This window comes from Chelonia mydas, chromosome 1, assembly GCF_015237465.2.
Source record: "Chelonia mydas isolate rCheMyd1 chromosome 1, rCheMyd1.pri.v2, whole genome shotgun sequence".
NCBI classification, from domain to species: Eukaryota; Metazoa; Chordata; order Testudines; family Cheloniidae; genus Chelonia; species Chelonia mydas.
In genome coordinates this window covers 162,987,926-163,005,070 of record NC_057849.1, presented here as the reverse complement: position 1 = coordinate 163,005,070, position 17,145 = coordinate 162,987,926, and the positions used below count along the sequence as shown (strand labels likewise).

At 45.0% G+C, this 17,145-nt stretch overlaps 1 protein-coding gene across 1 annotated transcript in view; it reads left to right on the top strand.

Annotated features, from left to right (window-relative positions):
• Positions 1-1,621: 1,621 nt before the first annotated feature.
• Positions 1,622-17,145, top strand: part of HUNK (hormonally up-regulated Neu-associated kinase) — an 86,482-nt gene continuing 70,958 nt past the window's right edge. The window contains exon 1 of the mRNA XM_037905217.2: positions 1,622-2,343. Coding sequence (XP_037761145.1) covers positions 2,086-2,343 — 258 coding nt within the window. The 5' untranslated portion in view covers positions 1,622-2,085. The remainder of the gene's footprint in view (positions 2,344-17,145) is intronic.

Sequence of the window (17,145 nt, the reverse complement as noted above, 5' to 3'; positions counted from 1 at the left end):
CACAGAGGGGGAAGGGTTTTCTCAGTATTCATTATTTCACAGTCTCTAATACTATGCTAAATTGGGGCAGTTTCTTGTTTGTACTCTGAGGCAAAGAGCTTACAAATCAGTTTCAGACACATAACACAAGGTAGGGGGCAGCAAACCAGCAGGGTGTAAATGGACTGGAGGAAGCACTGGGGTAACAACTAAAACATTATTCAGTTACTTAGCAAAGGTTAGTGTACATGGTGGAGCAAAACTATTTTGACTTTTTAAGTGTAAATAAAGAGAAACATCTTTGATTTCTTGTGGGTGTCATGGTACAGGGAAGGTTTAGGTAGGAATTTAAATGAGAAGAGGTCAGTGACCTTCTGGGCCAGCTCAGGAAGTCTTTTATGTGTACACAGGAATTCAGTCCCTGAGTGAGGTACTGAATGTCCTCAACTCCCAGGGACTTCAGTGTAAGTTGAGGGGTGCTTAGCTTTAGGATCAGGACCTCAGTGCATTGCTGATCCAATAGGTCTTTTAAATCTCTAGATTCTATTATCCTCCCTTGTATATGTCCCTGATTGCCTCTGTAAATACCTGCACATACTGTGTACAAAAGAGGGGAAGGGAGGAGAATGGAACAGTCTGATTTGTTTTCTCCTTTTGCCTGGAATGAGGAAGATCTGTACAGAAAGGATTGCCCTCTCTCCACGCTCCACTAAGGGGGCGGGGGATCAGAACCCATGCCTCCATGTCTGTCTGCCCTCTTGTTTTACCTAATACTGCAGGCAGGTGTATTATGAAGCACTGTAAAACATTTTAGGATACAGTTTATAGGAAAGAAACTATACCAAATAAAGTTATGTTGTAAAATGCAACTTTGAATTAATTGATAAAAACAAAAGCAGGGTAGAGAACTTAGAAATGTAGAACCCACCTGTAAATAAAGTAATAATTTGAACTGAAGCAAAAGGGTGGTACATCGAAAAGCTGCATAGGAACTACATTGGCACTCTCAGGATTTTTTAACAACGTCGTGGGGGGGGGGGGGGGGTATTCATGCACTCAATAGCAGAGCTGTCACGATCTCAGCTCTGGAGCACATTCCACCAACAAAGGAGTGAAAAACACACACACCCTGAAGTGTTCACAAGTAGAAAGGTGGGGAAAGCGGCGCAGGATACAAATATTCTCAAGCAAGAATAAAGCATAAGGAGAAAATAAAACCACACACATACATGTCCAGAAAAAGAAACCACGTCGAATGTCTGTATCCGGCTGGGAGCTGGGATTTGCAGTCTAATTATACAGAGAGAGGTGCACTGTCATGACTTTCAGGTGGCTTTTCTCTCTGGGAGAGGGGTTTGGGGGTGTTCTGTTTCGAGAGCCCTGCACTAGCAGAGGGGGAAGGAGGGGCGACCAGGGTTTGAAAATGTTCAGGCTGCTGTGCTGAGTTTAGATCACATCTGTTCCCGCCGCGTGCGATCGGATTAAATTACTGCACATTCAAACGGAATTAGGCTTCCCCCCCCTCCCCCATCCGAGAGGGCGCCTCAAGGAAAGAGAAAGCACCTCTCTCGGCACAGAGCGAGGGAGGGAGACACACACAGACAGAGGGGAGGGGTAAAGCGAGACGGACCCAATAGGGAAACCGGCTCGCACGGGGACTGGAGACAATTGATCTGCGGGAGCTGGCTCTCGCTTGCTCTTCAACGTGATGCGCTGTGTGCCAGCCTTGCACGCTCGCCTTCAGTAGTTGCTGGGCTGGCTGCACGTTGCATTGTTGCCGGCGCTCTCCGGAGAGGATCGTGCTGGAGCGGCCGCCCCACCTACCCCCCAATCCAGCCCGCGGCTGGTCGGAGGAACTTTTCTCTTTGCCTCAAGCAGGCGCCTGAGCAGCCCCCGCCCCAGCATCCCGCCAGCCCCACGTGCGCTCGGGAGGCGAGCGCCTGGCCGCAGCCTCTCCGCGGGGCTCGCAGAGCTGGGAGCGGGCGCCCGCCGCCGCCGGCCGCGGGGGGCTCTGCAGGGGCGGGACTGGCCCCGATGCCGAGGGAAGGTGCCCGGCGGCGGCGGCAGTAGCGGCGGGCAGGGCAGAGGCGCAGCCGGGGCGGGAGGATGCCGGCGGCGGCGGGCGACGGGCTGCTGAGCGAGCCGCCGGCGGCGGGGTTCGGCGAGGGCGGGGAGCCGAGGAAGCCGCCGCTGGGCTCGGAGGGAAGTTTCCTGCCCGCCTGGGTCAGCGCAGCCGGGGCGCGGGAGCGGCTCCGCGACTTCCAGCACACCAAGCGCGTCGGCAACTACCTCATCGGCAGGAAGCTGGGAGAGGGGTCCTTCGCCAAAGTGCGCGAGGGGCTGCATGTGGTGACCGGCGAGAAGGTACCGACCCCTCCGCTCCCCCGCCACTTCCCTCCAGCTACGCATCCTTCCCAGCCCCGGCCGCTCCCCCCGCCATGCACCCCGGCCCCCTCCCCGCGGGCAGCTCCCCTCGCCATGCACCCCGAACCCCTCTCCGCGGGGCAGCTCCCCCCGCCATGCACCCCGCTCCCCGGGGCGAGCTCCCCCACTATGCACCCCCGACCCCGCTCCCCCCGCCATGCACCCCGATCCGGGGGGAGCTCCCCCACTATGCACCCCCGACCCCGCTCCCCGGACGGCAGCTCCGTCCATGCACCCCGACCCCGCTCCCCGCGGGGCAGCTTCCCCCCCGTACACCCCCGACCCGCTCCCCGGCGGGCAGCTGCACCCCGACCCCGCTCCCCGGGGGGCAGTTCCCCCCATGCACCCCGACCCCGCTCCCCGGCGGGCAGCTCCCCCCGCCATGCACCCCGATCCCGGGGGGAGCTCCTCCGCTATGCACCCCCGACCCCGCTCCCCGGGGTGCAGCTCCCCCCCCGCCATGAACCCCGATCCCGGGGGGAGCTCCCCCACTATGCACCCACGACCCCGCTCCACGGGGGTAGTCCCCCCCCCCCGCCTTGCACCCCGATCCCGAGGGGAGCTACCCCACACTATGCACCCCCGGTCCCGGAGGCAGCTCCCACTATCCATCCACCACACTCACCCTAACCACTGGGTAGCTCCCCACTGTGCACCACCACCACGGGGCAACTCACCGCTGTACACCCCATCCCAACCACAGGGGCAGCTCCCCACTGTCCCTCCCCAGCCACACCCACCCTGGGCACAGGCACAGCTCCCTTCTGTGCACCCCCACCAACTAGACTCCCGAGGGCAACTCCCCACTCTCGTCTCATTCCAGTGTGCTCAAAGGGCTGGCGCCCCTCCATTCCCCGCAGACTTACTAGAAGGGGCAGCTCCCCCAGTTTACTCTCCCCCTCCCCCCCGGAGGAGATCCCTCTTAAACCAGCCCCTCTTCTGGCAAGGACTATTGCAGTCTCCCTATAGCTATGGCCCCAGAGGCTTCCATTTACAGCTGTGATACCGCAGTGTTACTGTATTTGTGTTTAAATTCTCCTCCCCTCACTCCCCCCTCCACCTCGCCCATGGGCAGCTTCTCTCTACACTTGGAGAGCAGCTCTCCTGCTAGCCGCTCACAAGGAGAATGCACTTTTCCATTTTGAGTTTTGGGTCAACTCCACTTATTTAATGGCGAACTGAGGCAACTTCCCCCTCTCCTTGTTGCTGGCATGTTGTGGACAGCTCTCTTGCAGATTGTATTTGTTCCTGGGATTTGGTTGCGGTATGTGAAATGAATTTGGTATTCCCAGTTCTGCAGGGAGCAGATAAGGGTCTGCCACGCCATTCCCTCCCGACATCCCAATTGGTATAATTGCTGGCAATCTCAGCAGAGAGATGCTCCCACTAGGACTGAAGTTACCTGTGATTGAAAGGACAGCAATTGATTAGATTGTCCTTTTTGCTAGAGGCAGTCCCTCTATCTGGATTGAGGCTCATTGGCTGGGCATTATGCTTGTGCGCTACTATTTAGATAGATGGGTACTTGTGTCTGCAGGAGGGCTATTAATACAGCACCCAGAGGTGCAAAATGAAAAATCATGGGGTCTCTGAGGGTCACTTCCATTGATAGATATCATTTTATGCCTAAGAAAAAATAAATGTGGTTCTATATGACAGTGAAAAGAAAATATCTGAATTTATAGTATACTGAACTTTGTGACTAGTTTGACTCTCTAAACATTCAACACAAAAATAGTATTTTCAGTTTGTCAATAAACGAAGATTTTTGATAATTATAGATTTTGGGTTTTTTTTAATGTCTTAATCACTATAATACAATATAGACTATTCAATTCTCTATCTTCCCCTTTTGCTTTTAGTTATAAATATGCTTTAAACATTGTGGTAAAGAACACAGCCTCTTAAACTGTCGCAGTATTGGCCGCTCTGTGTAATTTCGTGTGTCTGCAAGCAAGACAGATACTATTTGCTTATTGAAATGAGAGCTAGGGTTTTTTGGGTGGACTGTGTTTATGATTAGAAGTTGTTGACATTGTCACACACTGGAAGGTGTAGCAGTTTAGTTTTTAGAGGACATTAGTAAGAGATGAAGTCATCTCATGGAGACTCACTTTTGTTTGTTTATTACTATCTTATACAGAATCTTTTAGCATAAGAATATAAGAATGGCCTTGCTGGGTCTGACCAATCGTCCATGTAGCTCAGTATTCTGTCTTCTGACAGTGGCTGGTGTCATGCTTCAGAGGGAATGAATAGGGCAATTACTGAGCGATCCATTCCTGTCATCCAGTCCCAGCTTTTGGCAGTCCAAGGTTTAGGAATACCCAGAGCACGGCGGTTGGGTCCCTGGCTGTCTTAGCTAATAGCCATTGGTGGATCTATACTCTAGGAACTTATCTAATTATTTTTTGAACCCAGTTATACTTTTGGCCTTCGTAACATTCTCTGGCAATGAGTTCCACAGGTTGACTGTGTGTTGTGTGAAGAAGTACTTCCTTTTGTTTGTTTTTAAAGCTGTTGCCTACTAATTTCATTGCGTGAACGCTGGTTCTTATGTTATGGGAAGGGGTAAACTTCCTTATTCATTTTCTTCACACCATACATGATTTTATTGACCTTTATCATATCCCCCCTTATTCATCTCTTTTTCATGCTGAATGGTCCCAGTCTCTTGAATATTTCCTCATATGGAAGCACTTCCATACACTGAATAATTTTTGTTGCCTTTCTTTGTACTTTTTCCAATTCCAGATCCTACAGCAATCAAACATGAGGTCACTAATATTATTAAGAACGTAACTACTTGGTTTGTCAGTACTAGGAGCATTGGAGGAAAACCAGCTTGTTGACAAAGTGCAATACAATTAGTCTGCCCTTTTCTGAGCCCATAAATCTCTGCCTTTTTCTAGCCAGTTTGTCAATGGAGAACACCCAGACTTGTCTAATGCAGGACACTTTGTGATTACTAAAACCTTATTGGACTTATTGAGCTGAATTTATTCCTGACGTAACTCCATGAAGCCAAAGGAATTATCATCATGGGTGTATTGGGCTATTGCATAAAATGTGTCCTGATAAAATGGATATGGCGGCAAACACCCAAAAAAGGAGCACCTTCCAGCTAATGCAAAACTATTAATTTTGAGATAATCTGGCCTTTCTAGTTATGTGCAACAAGTGATGAAAAAATGACTGTTGGTGTCCCACACCGACCTGAAACGTCTTTCGAAGGAAGGTTTTTACATAAGCCTTTTAAAATCTTTTTAATTTTTACAAGCAGCCTATGGAAATATAGTTAAGTAACAAAAATGGAGGCTTACTTTGGAGACACATTGGTCTAATGCAGTGGTTCTCAACCCGTGGCCCAATCAGCACACAGCTGCGACCCATGTGACATCCTCAGGGCCGTACAGGTATAATATATATTGTGTGGATGTGGCCCCCATAATACACAGAGAGCTGCATATGCGGCCCATACTGGTAAATGGGTTGAGAACTAGTGGCTAAAATACTACATGGGGTTTCAGGAGACTTCGGTTTTAGTCCCAGCATTGCTACTGGGGGTTGTGGGCAAGTCACTTCATCTCAGTAAGCCTCTATTTCACTTCCTAGCCTTCCACTGTCTATTGAGACTGTATACTCTTTTGGGGCAATGGCTGTTTTACTGTGTATGGTGCTTCATGCAATGGGGCCCCAACCTGCATTGGTGCCTCTTAGTGCTACTGTAATGCAAACAAATACAAACAATAATAAAATGGATTAAAAAATCCTAAAAAGAGTTTTCTCTACAGTTGTTCAGAGTGGGTTTGACAGCTTATTTTAACCAGTTAGATCACGGTAAGCAAATGACAAGAGTATAATGTACTCTAATTTTAGTGGCACTGTAAATGCAGCTATCATTAAGATTGTCATAATTTCCATTATAAGTTCCTGTGCTCAAGTTTTTAACTCCAGTTGTAAAAGAAATTTGTTATGGGCTGAAATTTAACATGAGACTTGCCCTGAAACTCACCATGGGATCAATAATAGGGTTAGTGATTATGATATTATAGGAGTGCAAAAAAAATTCCTTCCCTGCTCTCTTCTGTTACCAACCTCATGCTTCTCCTCAGTAACAAATACATCTAATCCTCTGGTTGATAAAAGACACCTACACATGCATGCCCTTCCCGCCTCCCCTTTTCTGGATTGCTATATTTACTTTAGTGTGTTAACAAAAAAAAGAAAAAAAAAAAAAAGAAAAAAAAAAAAAAAGAAAAAAAAAAAAGAGAGAGAGACCCACCATTGGCCCCGCTGTCTCAGTTTCCAGACCCACAGTTTCTTTATTGTCTTGAATAACAGCAATTATAACAAAAGAAACAAACAGTGAAAAGTGTTGGAGAAACAGCTTTTTCAGTTATGTGGGCTAGTGTCCTTATTTGTGGACAGGCAAGTTGCTTTACACCTGTCAGGGCCCCCAACCTTGAGTCCCCAAGTTGTTTTCTGGGATCAGCATCTTTCATACAGTGGAGAACTAGATGTGACTTTCTTCTGAGCCTGTCAGTGTTGCCCTCAGATTGGACAGAAGCATTGACGTTGAGTGTTCAAGACATCCATCTTTCTTTAGAGGCTGAGTATTCCACCTCCCTGGCATTCTAAGCCCTGGCTGGCTTGTGTCAAGTAAGCCTCTAAAGTTATTATCCAAAACTCACGCGAACCTCTTTGCCTGAGTAATCAGAATGTTTTGGTGAGAATTGGAGTACAATTTGGAATACTGGAGTTGGAAGTACAGGGAAAATTCCTGTGATATTTGGCATTTCCACTTTTATTTCTGGCTGAAACTAAGGAAGAGCAGGAGTGTATGGAAATAATAAATAATAATGATAGTTACTTGAACTTCTCTGAACCCCCAAAAGGTTGAACTTTAGCCAGATCAGTTTTCTCATATCTACTGTTTGCCCTGGGAACAAAGAGCTGCAACACTGTTCCCTTTCAGGTGCACGCATGACCCCAGACCTGAACTTCAGCCCCTGTATGGAGCTGATGAACACGCAGCTCTCCTGTTCATACTCCTCTACTGAACTTCTGATGTAGCCTCCAGCCAGCTTACACAGAGCCCAGCCTGCAGCACGAGGTGGGAAAGACAAACATCTGCTTTCCTGGACTCCTTTGCTTGGTGTGTGGGGTTTTGGGGAGGAGATTAGAGCAAGCACCTCCATGAATGAAATTGGAAGAGAGTATCACTTGGGGAGGAGAAATAAAAGTGGGAAGGGAATGACACCAGTGCACAGGAGATGGGTTAGTAAAAAGGGAAGTTTTACTTAAGTAGTTTGTTGCTATGTCAATGTCCTTCCCCACGTGCCTGGTAATATATTAAGAGGCAGATTAATTTATTCATTCATCAAGCCTTAATTTTTTAGGGCTGGAATCTACCAGCCTTATATTGAGTAGTTCCTTGAGAATTCTCAATGACTGCAGTGGGGCAAATTGAGGAGCAATGTACTACTCAACATAAGGGTACCAGAATCTTGCCTTAAACGACTAAGGGTTCAATACTGCACTCCTTACACAGATCAGACAGCCAAAGCCACATTGAAGTTAATAGGAGCTCTATTTTAAGGCACATACGACCAGCCTCTATATGACAGTTACTTTATTGATTTCCCCTTGCCCCTCCAAATTGCATTTCTGATTGCTTAGCAAGAAATGTTCATTAGGTGTGACATCTTACTTGTCTCATTGTACAGTTAAGAGGGAATGTTGAGCTGGGTCTGGAGTCTGGACTAATATCCAGATATTCTACCTGGTAGTGCACAGCCCTCTCACTCGGCCAGAAGACCATTGTGTAAAACCTTTTAGCCCATGTAGATTTAAAAAAGAAATAATTTAGGGCTCAAAGCTGTAAGCTGATCTGTGTGGGCAGACACGTGTGCCTGTAGGTGGAGTCCCACTGACTTCAGAGAGGCTCCTGCTGGAATAAAGGTCTTCTCATGTGGAACAGTTTGCAGGATCAATGGTAGTTGCTGTATTTTTCTAAACTGACATTTTTCAGGCCTATGATTCCATGATGCTGATTAGTGCCCTTAATATATTTTAGAAAAAGGAAAAATAAATTGACAGTCGATGTTGTTTTTTAAAGCAGTTATTGAGCAAGGGCACTGACTTAATTTCAGTAAAAATGCCATAAAAATGTGAAGGCTTAGTGCTAATATTTGGTGGCTGCATTGGCACAACCTGAGCCTATTACAGTTTTTCAAATTCCAAGTAAATTAAGGTACCCAAAGAGGCACGATGCAGGAGACCCAATAGCTCTGGAGGAGTTAATACATATTATTGTTTCATAAATGTATGTACTTAGGCATTACATTTTTGAATTAATGAGGCCCCAACTAGGTTCAGATGCAATTGTGTTATAGCACAAGATCAAGGCAATACAAAGTAAATGCCAAAACTCTGCGGTTACCTCACCCCATCATCGGTAGGTGTTTCAGGGACCTTCAGACAGCCTGTGATATTTTATTACTTTGGGCCAAATCCTGGTTACCCTACTCCCTAGAGTAGTCTTGCTGAAACTAATGGGACTACACTTGTGAGTAAAATAACCTGGATTTGGTCCTGTACTTCTTGCAAATGCCTAGGCATAACCGGGTGAATTAAGGTTAGATTTTACAGCTTTAGCTATGAATGTCTTTACTTTTTGAGGGTTTTAGGTCAAACCTTTTACTGTTCTTTTTGTGGTTTAAGGTTTCCATAATAACAGGCATGTGATTACTTTCTGGTCTTGAAAAAGGACTGGTTATGCTTGATGCAAGTAAATGCATTTAAGCTGAGCACAGGAGAATACTGAACAGATTATTTTTTTCCATTGCTGTTTAGATGAAAATATCACAGCCTACAATCTGAAAATTTTGGGGGAAAGGATTGATTTGTAAGATTCCTCAGTTCCGACAATCTTTCTTGCTACTTCTAAGGAAGCAGTCTCTCTTTTGGTAGCATGCTAATTTAGATTTATTCTTAAATTGTGATGATGAAATCCTTGTTGAGTTAGCTCTATTGTCATTCAATGAATGATAGGAGGCTCACTCATGGTATTTTCTGAGGTAGTCTCAAACTCAGTGTCTTTAGACTCAGAATGGCCAGCCACTGAGCAATGAAAATTTGCCAGAAATAGATTTCACAAGATATTATTCCTTATGGCATTAATGCAGACAGAAAAGGCTATGTCCCTTTGAATATAATTGAGTGAGACTGTTTGTACTTTCAGTAGATTGAGGAGGCTGGATGATCTATTATGTACTCTAATAAAATATATGAAAGCCTCTGTGTCGTATCACAGAATGACAATATATTAGGGCTAGAGAATGTTTTAGTGCTGAAGGTTATATAAAGGAACTTGAGCTGAAATTACATTTAATTTCATTCTGGGATAGGTCTAGGCACTACAGAAGTAGTTGCAGAAATTGAGTTGCTTGATTCCTAACCCACTGAAAAACCTATTTATCGGTTTCTTTAGAGATATTGTTGATCTTAAAAAGGTGCATTTTTAGGTCCTGGTAATCAAGTGTTTTGCATGACAATGCTGACTACCCAGTGGGAAGTAGCTACTAAAAATATAGTTTTCTAGGTTCTGCCATAGAGGTAAAATGACTAATATTAGAGGTGGCCTTTTCACGGGAAGTTCTGTTTTCAGAATACATTTTTGTAGCAAACAAATGCTAACTTGTGTATTTTAGAATCCTAGAAATGCAGGGGTGGGATATGTGGGAAGAACAAGCACTCTGTAGAGAGCTGGAAACTCCTATTAACCCTCAGCAGGTACTCCGTGAATGAAGCAAGTATTTGTAAAAAGCACCTGCATAGCAGGTCCTGTAGAATCTGTCGTCTGTCAATGACAGACTGCTCTGCATACAGATTACAGAATTACATACTACTGTAGCAGGCACATTCTCTTTTGAACTTCATGGCCTGCTTTACCTTTTGAAGTGCTTATGAATGATTGAAATAGGCGTATAGGGAATAGTACGGCTTTAGATTTTCTCAGCAGGTGTTGAGTCATAGAAGTGCTATTTGGCTTCCATAGAGTCTAAATGAGGCTCACTCAGAGAGGCAGTTACAGTGTCTGTTCTAGACCAGCCAAGGCAATCATGTGCCAAGAATTTACTGTGACTGAAAAGACATAGGCTGCTATATTAACATCCATTTACATTTAAGTGTGTGTGGATACTAACACAGCTGCTACTCTGAAACCTAAGGATGTTGGGAGATTCAGTATATAAGAGGGTAAGTCTCTATCTCTCTCGTATGACCTACCTATCCCAACACCACCCTACTGTTCCATATGCAAACACTTGAAGAGGCTGTAGATTGCAGCCAGTCTTTTTCTGGGTGAGACAGACATAAGAATGACCATACTGGGTCTGATCAGTCGTACATCTAACCCAGTATCCTGTTGTCCGACAGTGACCAATGTCAGACGTGTCAGAGGGAATGAACAGGACAGGGCAATTATTGAGTGATCCATCTGCTGTTGTCCACTGCATGCTTCTAGTAGTCAGAGGTTTAGGGACATCCAGAGCATGGAGTTGCATCCCTGACCATCATGCCTAATAGCCATTGATGGACCTATCCTCCAGGAACTTATATTTTTTGAACCCACTTATAGTTTTGGCCTTCACAATATCCCCTGGCAATTATTTCCACAGGTTGACTGCATTGTGTGAAGAATTACTCCCTTATATTTAGTCTGTGCGTGAACAGTTCAGGAGTGGGGGTTCTCACAGCAGAGCAGGGTAAGGCTCGCTCCCAGAGTCAAGGATTGGAGTGACGTAGCAGATCAGCAGTCCAGATAACACCAGGAGAACGTCACAGTGGTGCAGCGAGCAGGGTAGGAACTCTTATCATCAAGGATTTCATGTATTATGCACTGCCTTTCGAAGGTAGTCAGATATTCAGCAATATCGTCCTCCTCACTGTATGCAGGACATAAGTGTTCTGATTTTTGGAGTGATGGCAGTTGTTGCGATTGGGGGGTTCTGGTTCTGCAACTCTAGCATGTCCAGTTGGTGTTTTCGCTCTCTCTCTTTTTTCTTCCCGCTCACTCTCTTTTTCTTCCATGGCCCTTCTGTATGTAGCCTCCTCTCTGGCTGCCTCCGCCTCCATAGTTTCCCTGGCCGCAGCTGCTTCTTTGAGCCTCATTTCTGCCTGCCACATTTGAAACTTGCTATCCTTTTCCTTCTCTGCAGCTTCCAGTCTGGCCAGCTCTAGTTTTGTAGCTGCCTCACTGGTAGTCGTTTTTCTGCTTTCTTGTGCTTATTTCCCTCACCCGAAATAAACAAACAGAAAATAACAAAACTTTGACCTCTTCCTGACTATTCTTAGCCATTGCACTTAAGACTCACTTAAAATCACAAATATCAGTGCTTAAAGTGTGAACTTCACTTGGAGTAACAAGCCACACATACACCCTGCTCACTATGCCACTGTGATGTTCCCCTGGTGTTATCTGGACTGGTGATCTGCTAGGTCACTCTAATCCTTGACTTTGGGAACCAGCCTTACCCTGCTCTTCTGTGAGAACACCTACTCCTGGACTTTTCACGCACAGCCTCTGGCGTGTAAGCTGCTCCTTGGATTGTGCAGCCGAATGACACTAGCCAATATCTCCTGCCTCAGACACAACCCTAGGAACCTCCGTCTTGCAGTGTCCAGCTATGCCCGCTGGACGCTGTAAGTTTATATGAGTTCATCAGTTTAACAAAGAAATCGATATGTACCAGGCTTGTTATCCCAAGGGGAGTCTGACATGCTTCAAACCAAACACAAACACACACATTTATTAACTACAAAAAGATAGATTTTAAGTGATTATAAGTCAAAGCACAACAAGTCGGATTTGGTGAAATGAAATAAAAGCAAAACGCATTCTAAGCTGATTTTAACACTTTCAGTGCCCTTACAAACCTAGATGCTTCTCACCACAGGCTGGCTGGTTACCCGTCAGCCAGGCTCTCCCCTTTGATCAGCGCTTCAGTTGCTTGGTGGTGATGTCTGTAGATGGAGGTGGAAGAGAAAGGAAGAGCATGGCAAACATCTCTCCCTTTTATCGTGTTCTTTCTTCCCTCTTGGCTTTGCCGCCCCGCTTCAGGGTCAGGTGAACATTATCTCATTGTAGTCCTTGACTGACCAAGGAAAGGGGGGTGAATCTCTCGAGAGTCCAACAGATCCTTTGTTGCTGCCTAGGCCAGCGTCCTTTGTTCCTGTAAGGCTGGGCTGGGTTTGTCCCATACATGCCCTGATGAGGCATGAACTGCCCCTCTGCTCTTGGAGAGTTTTTTCCTGGGCTTGTTTTAAGCCATGAGGACACATTTTCAGCCTCAGAACCTATAACATTACTATAACATTACTTCCCACAGCCCCCTTTGGCCTTTAACGGCGAACTGCAGCCAGTGGGAGCTGCGATCAGCTGAACCGGCGGATGCAGCAGGTAAACAAACTGTCCCAGCCTGACAGGGGGTTTACCCTGGTGGGCTGCGTGCCAAACATTGCCGATCCCTGATCTATCCCTTTCCTAATGGTTCCTAATGTTCTGTTAGCTTTTTTGATTGCCGCTGCATATTGAGCTGGTGATTTCAGAGAACAATACATGATGACCCCAAGATCTCTTTCTTGAGCGGTAACAGCTAATTTAGACCAACATTTTGTATCTAGATTTGGGATTATGTTTTCCAATGTGCATTACTTTGTACTTACCAATATTGAATTTTATCTGCATTTTCGTACCCAGTTTTGCGAGATCCCTTTGTAACTCTTGTCAGTCAGCTTTGGACTTAATTATCTTGAGTAATTTTGTATCATCTGCAGATTTTGCCAGTTCACTGTTCATCCCCTTTTTTATTTATGAATATGTTGTGCAGTACAGGTCCTGGTGCAGATCTTTGGGGTACCCTACTGTTTACACCTCTCTGCTCTGAAAACTGACCATTTATTCCTATCTTTGTTTCCTATCTTTTAACCAGTTACTGATCCAAGAGAACCTTCCCTCTTATTCCATGACAGCTTACTTTGCTTAAGGGCCTTTGGTGAGGGACCTTATCAAAAGTTTTCTGAAAGTCCAAGTACACTAACTGAACTGGATCATCCTTGTCCACATATTTGTTGACCTCCTCAAAGAATTCTAAGAGGTTGGTGAGGCATAATTTCCCATTACAAGAACCATGCTGGGTTTTTTCACACCCCTGACCAACATGACTATGCTGACAAAACATTGTAGCATAGACCTGTATTAAATGTCAGATCATCACCAGAGAAACAGATAACAAGAACCAATGGCTGGAAGTTCAAGCCAGAAAAATTCAAATTAGACATTTTAACAGTGAGGGTGATTAACCATTGTAACAAACTACTAAGGGATGTGGTGCATCCTTCATCTCTTGAAGTCTTTAAATCTTCAAGTCTCCACTGGATGCCTTTCTGGAAGAAATGCTTTAATCCAACACAAGTTATTGGGTTCAATACAGGGATAAAAGTGTGAAATTCTGTGCTCTGTGTTATATAGGAGGTCAGATTAAATGATCTAATGGTTCATTCTGGCCTTTAAAATCTTTAAATTGACAACACCCAGGTCTTGCTTAAAATATCAGTTTAAAAAAATCATCTTTGTAATGAGATTCCAAAGAACAGCAAGTTATGCTAAAAAAAAGTATGAACCAATTTTCTTTTTAAATGATCTAGGTAGTGTGCCAGTGGAGCGAATGGGCTTGGCCAAAACATCCTGGACCCCAGCTGTTGCAGGCTGGTGTAAAATTGCACTGGGGACTGATGTCAGAATATGGGAGATGCATGTTGCTGTCCTACGCACAAGAACAGGAAGCAATGGGAAATCTGGCCTGTGGTCTCTAGCTTTCTAAGGAAAGTGTGCACACTTATGTTCTGATACAGTAGTATCTCTGTCTTGGAGAATTTAAGATTATACTCAAAACCATTGCCTCTGTGTTGAAGACCATACATGTCAAAACCTGCAAATACAATGTGTCAGATTCTCTGCTACTGTGAGTTGGCACAACTCCATTGACATCAATGGAGCTGTACCAGTTTACACCAGCGAAAGATTGTGACTCTGTGTCAAATACTACAAATATTATACATTTAGATTGTTAACCTGCTTGTTCTGTACTACAAGTGTCCTTCAGAGATCAATACTTTTGGTTCAGTTTTAAACATGCTGGGTCAGACCCACTGGATGTGATCACTTGCACTGCAGGAGAAATTCAAAGAGGCAGGGGTGGTTGTGGAGTCACTCTTTGACTACTTGCAACGTCTTGGAATTCCGTCCAAAGGAGGGGAGCTTTCATTGATGGCCAAGACTCTAAGAGTATTGCCAGCAGAAGCTGTGCTGAGTCAGTGCATCTCCTAGTTGTACCGTCTCCCCAGTCATTGTTGCCATCTTTTAGAAATTTAGGGCTTGGTTCTTACAGGTGTTGAGTGCTTCAAGCAAGGGGCCGTGCACCCAAATGAGTCATTGCCAACCCCAAGTGTTCAAAAGTAAAGAGTCAGACTCCCCGCCCCCCAAGTCATGAGATTAGCTTAAAAACCATGAGCTTTTTAAAATATGGTTTGGGTTCTTTTTCTTTGCCTTCTGGTTTCTGAGCATTTAGGATGCACTCAGGTCACATTTTCAAGCTTTTCTCCTCAACCATTCAGGCTAGAAACTTACTTTTTAAAAATGAAACTGAGGAACACATATAATCACATGACTCCTGGAGGCAGGGCTTTAAGAAAACCCCCAGATATTGTGTGCCTGAAAATTGTGAGAGTTGGCAAGACTCATTGCTTTTAGTGACTCATGGCATTAGGGCACAGATCCTTAGTTAGAAATTTGGCCTGTTCTTTTGCCTTTTTCCCCACAGTGCTGCGTGCATAATGTTAGTTTTCTAGATGCATTCTGTTTCTCACCATGAACATTCAATTAGTGGCTTTATTTGTCATTGGGTTCTCACATTTTTAAAATTTTATAGATGTAGAAGAGCTTGTTTTTGAAAAATACTTACTGTAAAATTGGTACAGTGACCTTCTTCCAGGAACTCTTTTTTCCATTAAAAGCTACCACTTGTGAGAAATCTTTCCTTTTCGTTCATAAAAGCTTAAGTTAAAGCAGCAAAACTTAATTCCCCCATCTCATAAATGGAAATATACAGTGTTCAGTGTATATAGCCCCATAGGTGTACATGATGTTTTACATAGTAATTAAAGAAATTTCTTTATCCTGAGGACTTTACCATTTAATTAAAGCCTTGATTGTGTAAGAATTCATGTGCTCAACTTTATGTACCTTGTGGTCCCGTTAACTTATCACATGAGTAAAACTAAGCAATTGTGTGTTTGCAGGATCAGAACCTAAGTGGAGTATAACAAAGACAGAAGAAGTACCTAAAATAAGGTGTGGGGCTGCTAAGGTGGAACAGTTCATGACAGGTTAATTCTTTATTGTAGCTAGAGCTGGTAATGCTACCTAATATTACATTTCCCTAATGCTTTCCATTAATGAGATGCTGTTTTCAGTTGTGTAGAACTTTGCCAGACTTTAACCCAGAGGTCCCCAAAGTATGGGGTGCGCCCTCCCCTGGGGGGCATGGAGGAATGTCCAGGGGAGTGAGACCAGGGCCAGCATCTCCCCCCGCCCGGAGCCATGACCCTGCTCCTGGCTCTGGGGAGGGCAGGAGAGGGGCATGGACAGAGGTAAGGGGGAAAATGACCCTCAAAAGTTTGGGGATTGCTATTTTAACCATTCGGGGTGAAATTTTTCCATTCTGGGTGTCTGCCTGAGGATAATATTTTGAGAGGAAATTTCAGCCAAAATGATTCAGATGTTTCTGAGAACAGGGATAGGAAAAAATGTTATTTTCCCCATTGTGACCCTAAAAGCATCCGTGTATCAAGAGGCAACTGCCTCCCTAGTCTCTGGTAGTAAGTATCAGTTGGCCTGACTGGCTTCATGTACCCCAGCTCACCAGCGGGGGAGAACACAGCATGGAGTATACACCAGACAGCATGGCATCCACACTCATACAGGGAAAGGAACTTTATCTGGGGATACATTTCAGAAGAATGTATTTCAAAGGTTTATGGGACTATAAAAAGAGAGGGAGTGACCCTCCCCCTAAGTTATCCTTCACCTGAGGAGACATGGAAAACTAGTGCCTTGGGAATCCCTGTGGGGCTCCTGATCAAAAGCTAATCAGCCATTGCTGGAAAAGGAAGACTGCTGAGGAAACCAGCTTGAATAAAGAATGTAGCTTGTTAAGTTAGCTCTTAGCCATTAGAAAGTGTATTTTACTGTTTTTTTCTAACCCCTTCTATCTTTATCCTGTATATTTAAATTTCCTTAAAACCAATCTCTTTTTAATTAAATAACCTTTTTACTTTTTATCTAGACCAACCCAGTGCTTTGATTGTATGGAAGTGATTGTTAATTCCAGTCAAGGCAACAAGTCATTATTTATGTCTTTAAAGGAGCAGCAAACTTAATCGCTTTTGTTATTGCACCATGGTAAGGGCTGTGCACTGCTGAGAGACATCTCTGAGGAGCTCGGGGGCTGGAGTTCACTAATGGTTATATGCTGGGCAAGGTTTGGGCTGGGAGAGCCCTGAAGAGTTTCTTGGCAAGGCAGACAAGCTGGTGTGTCAGGCAGTTGTCACATAGCTTAGGTGCCACAAAGCTCCCACTTACTGAGGCTGAGCGGGGTAGCACAGAGTCTCACAGCT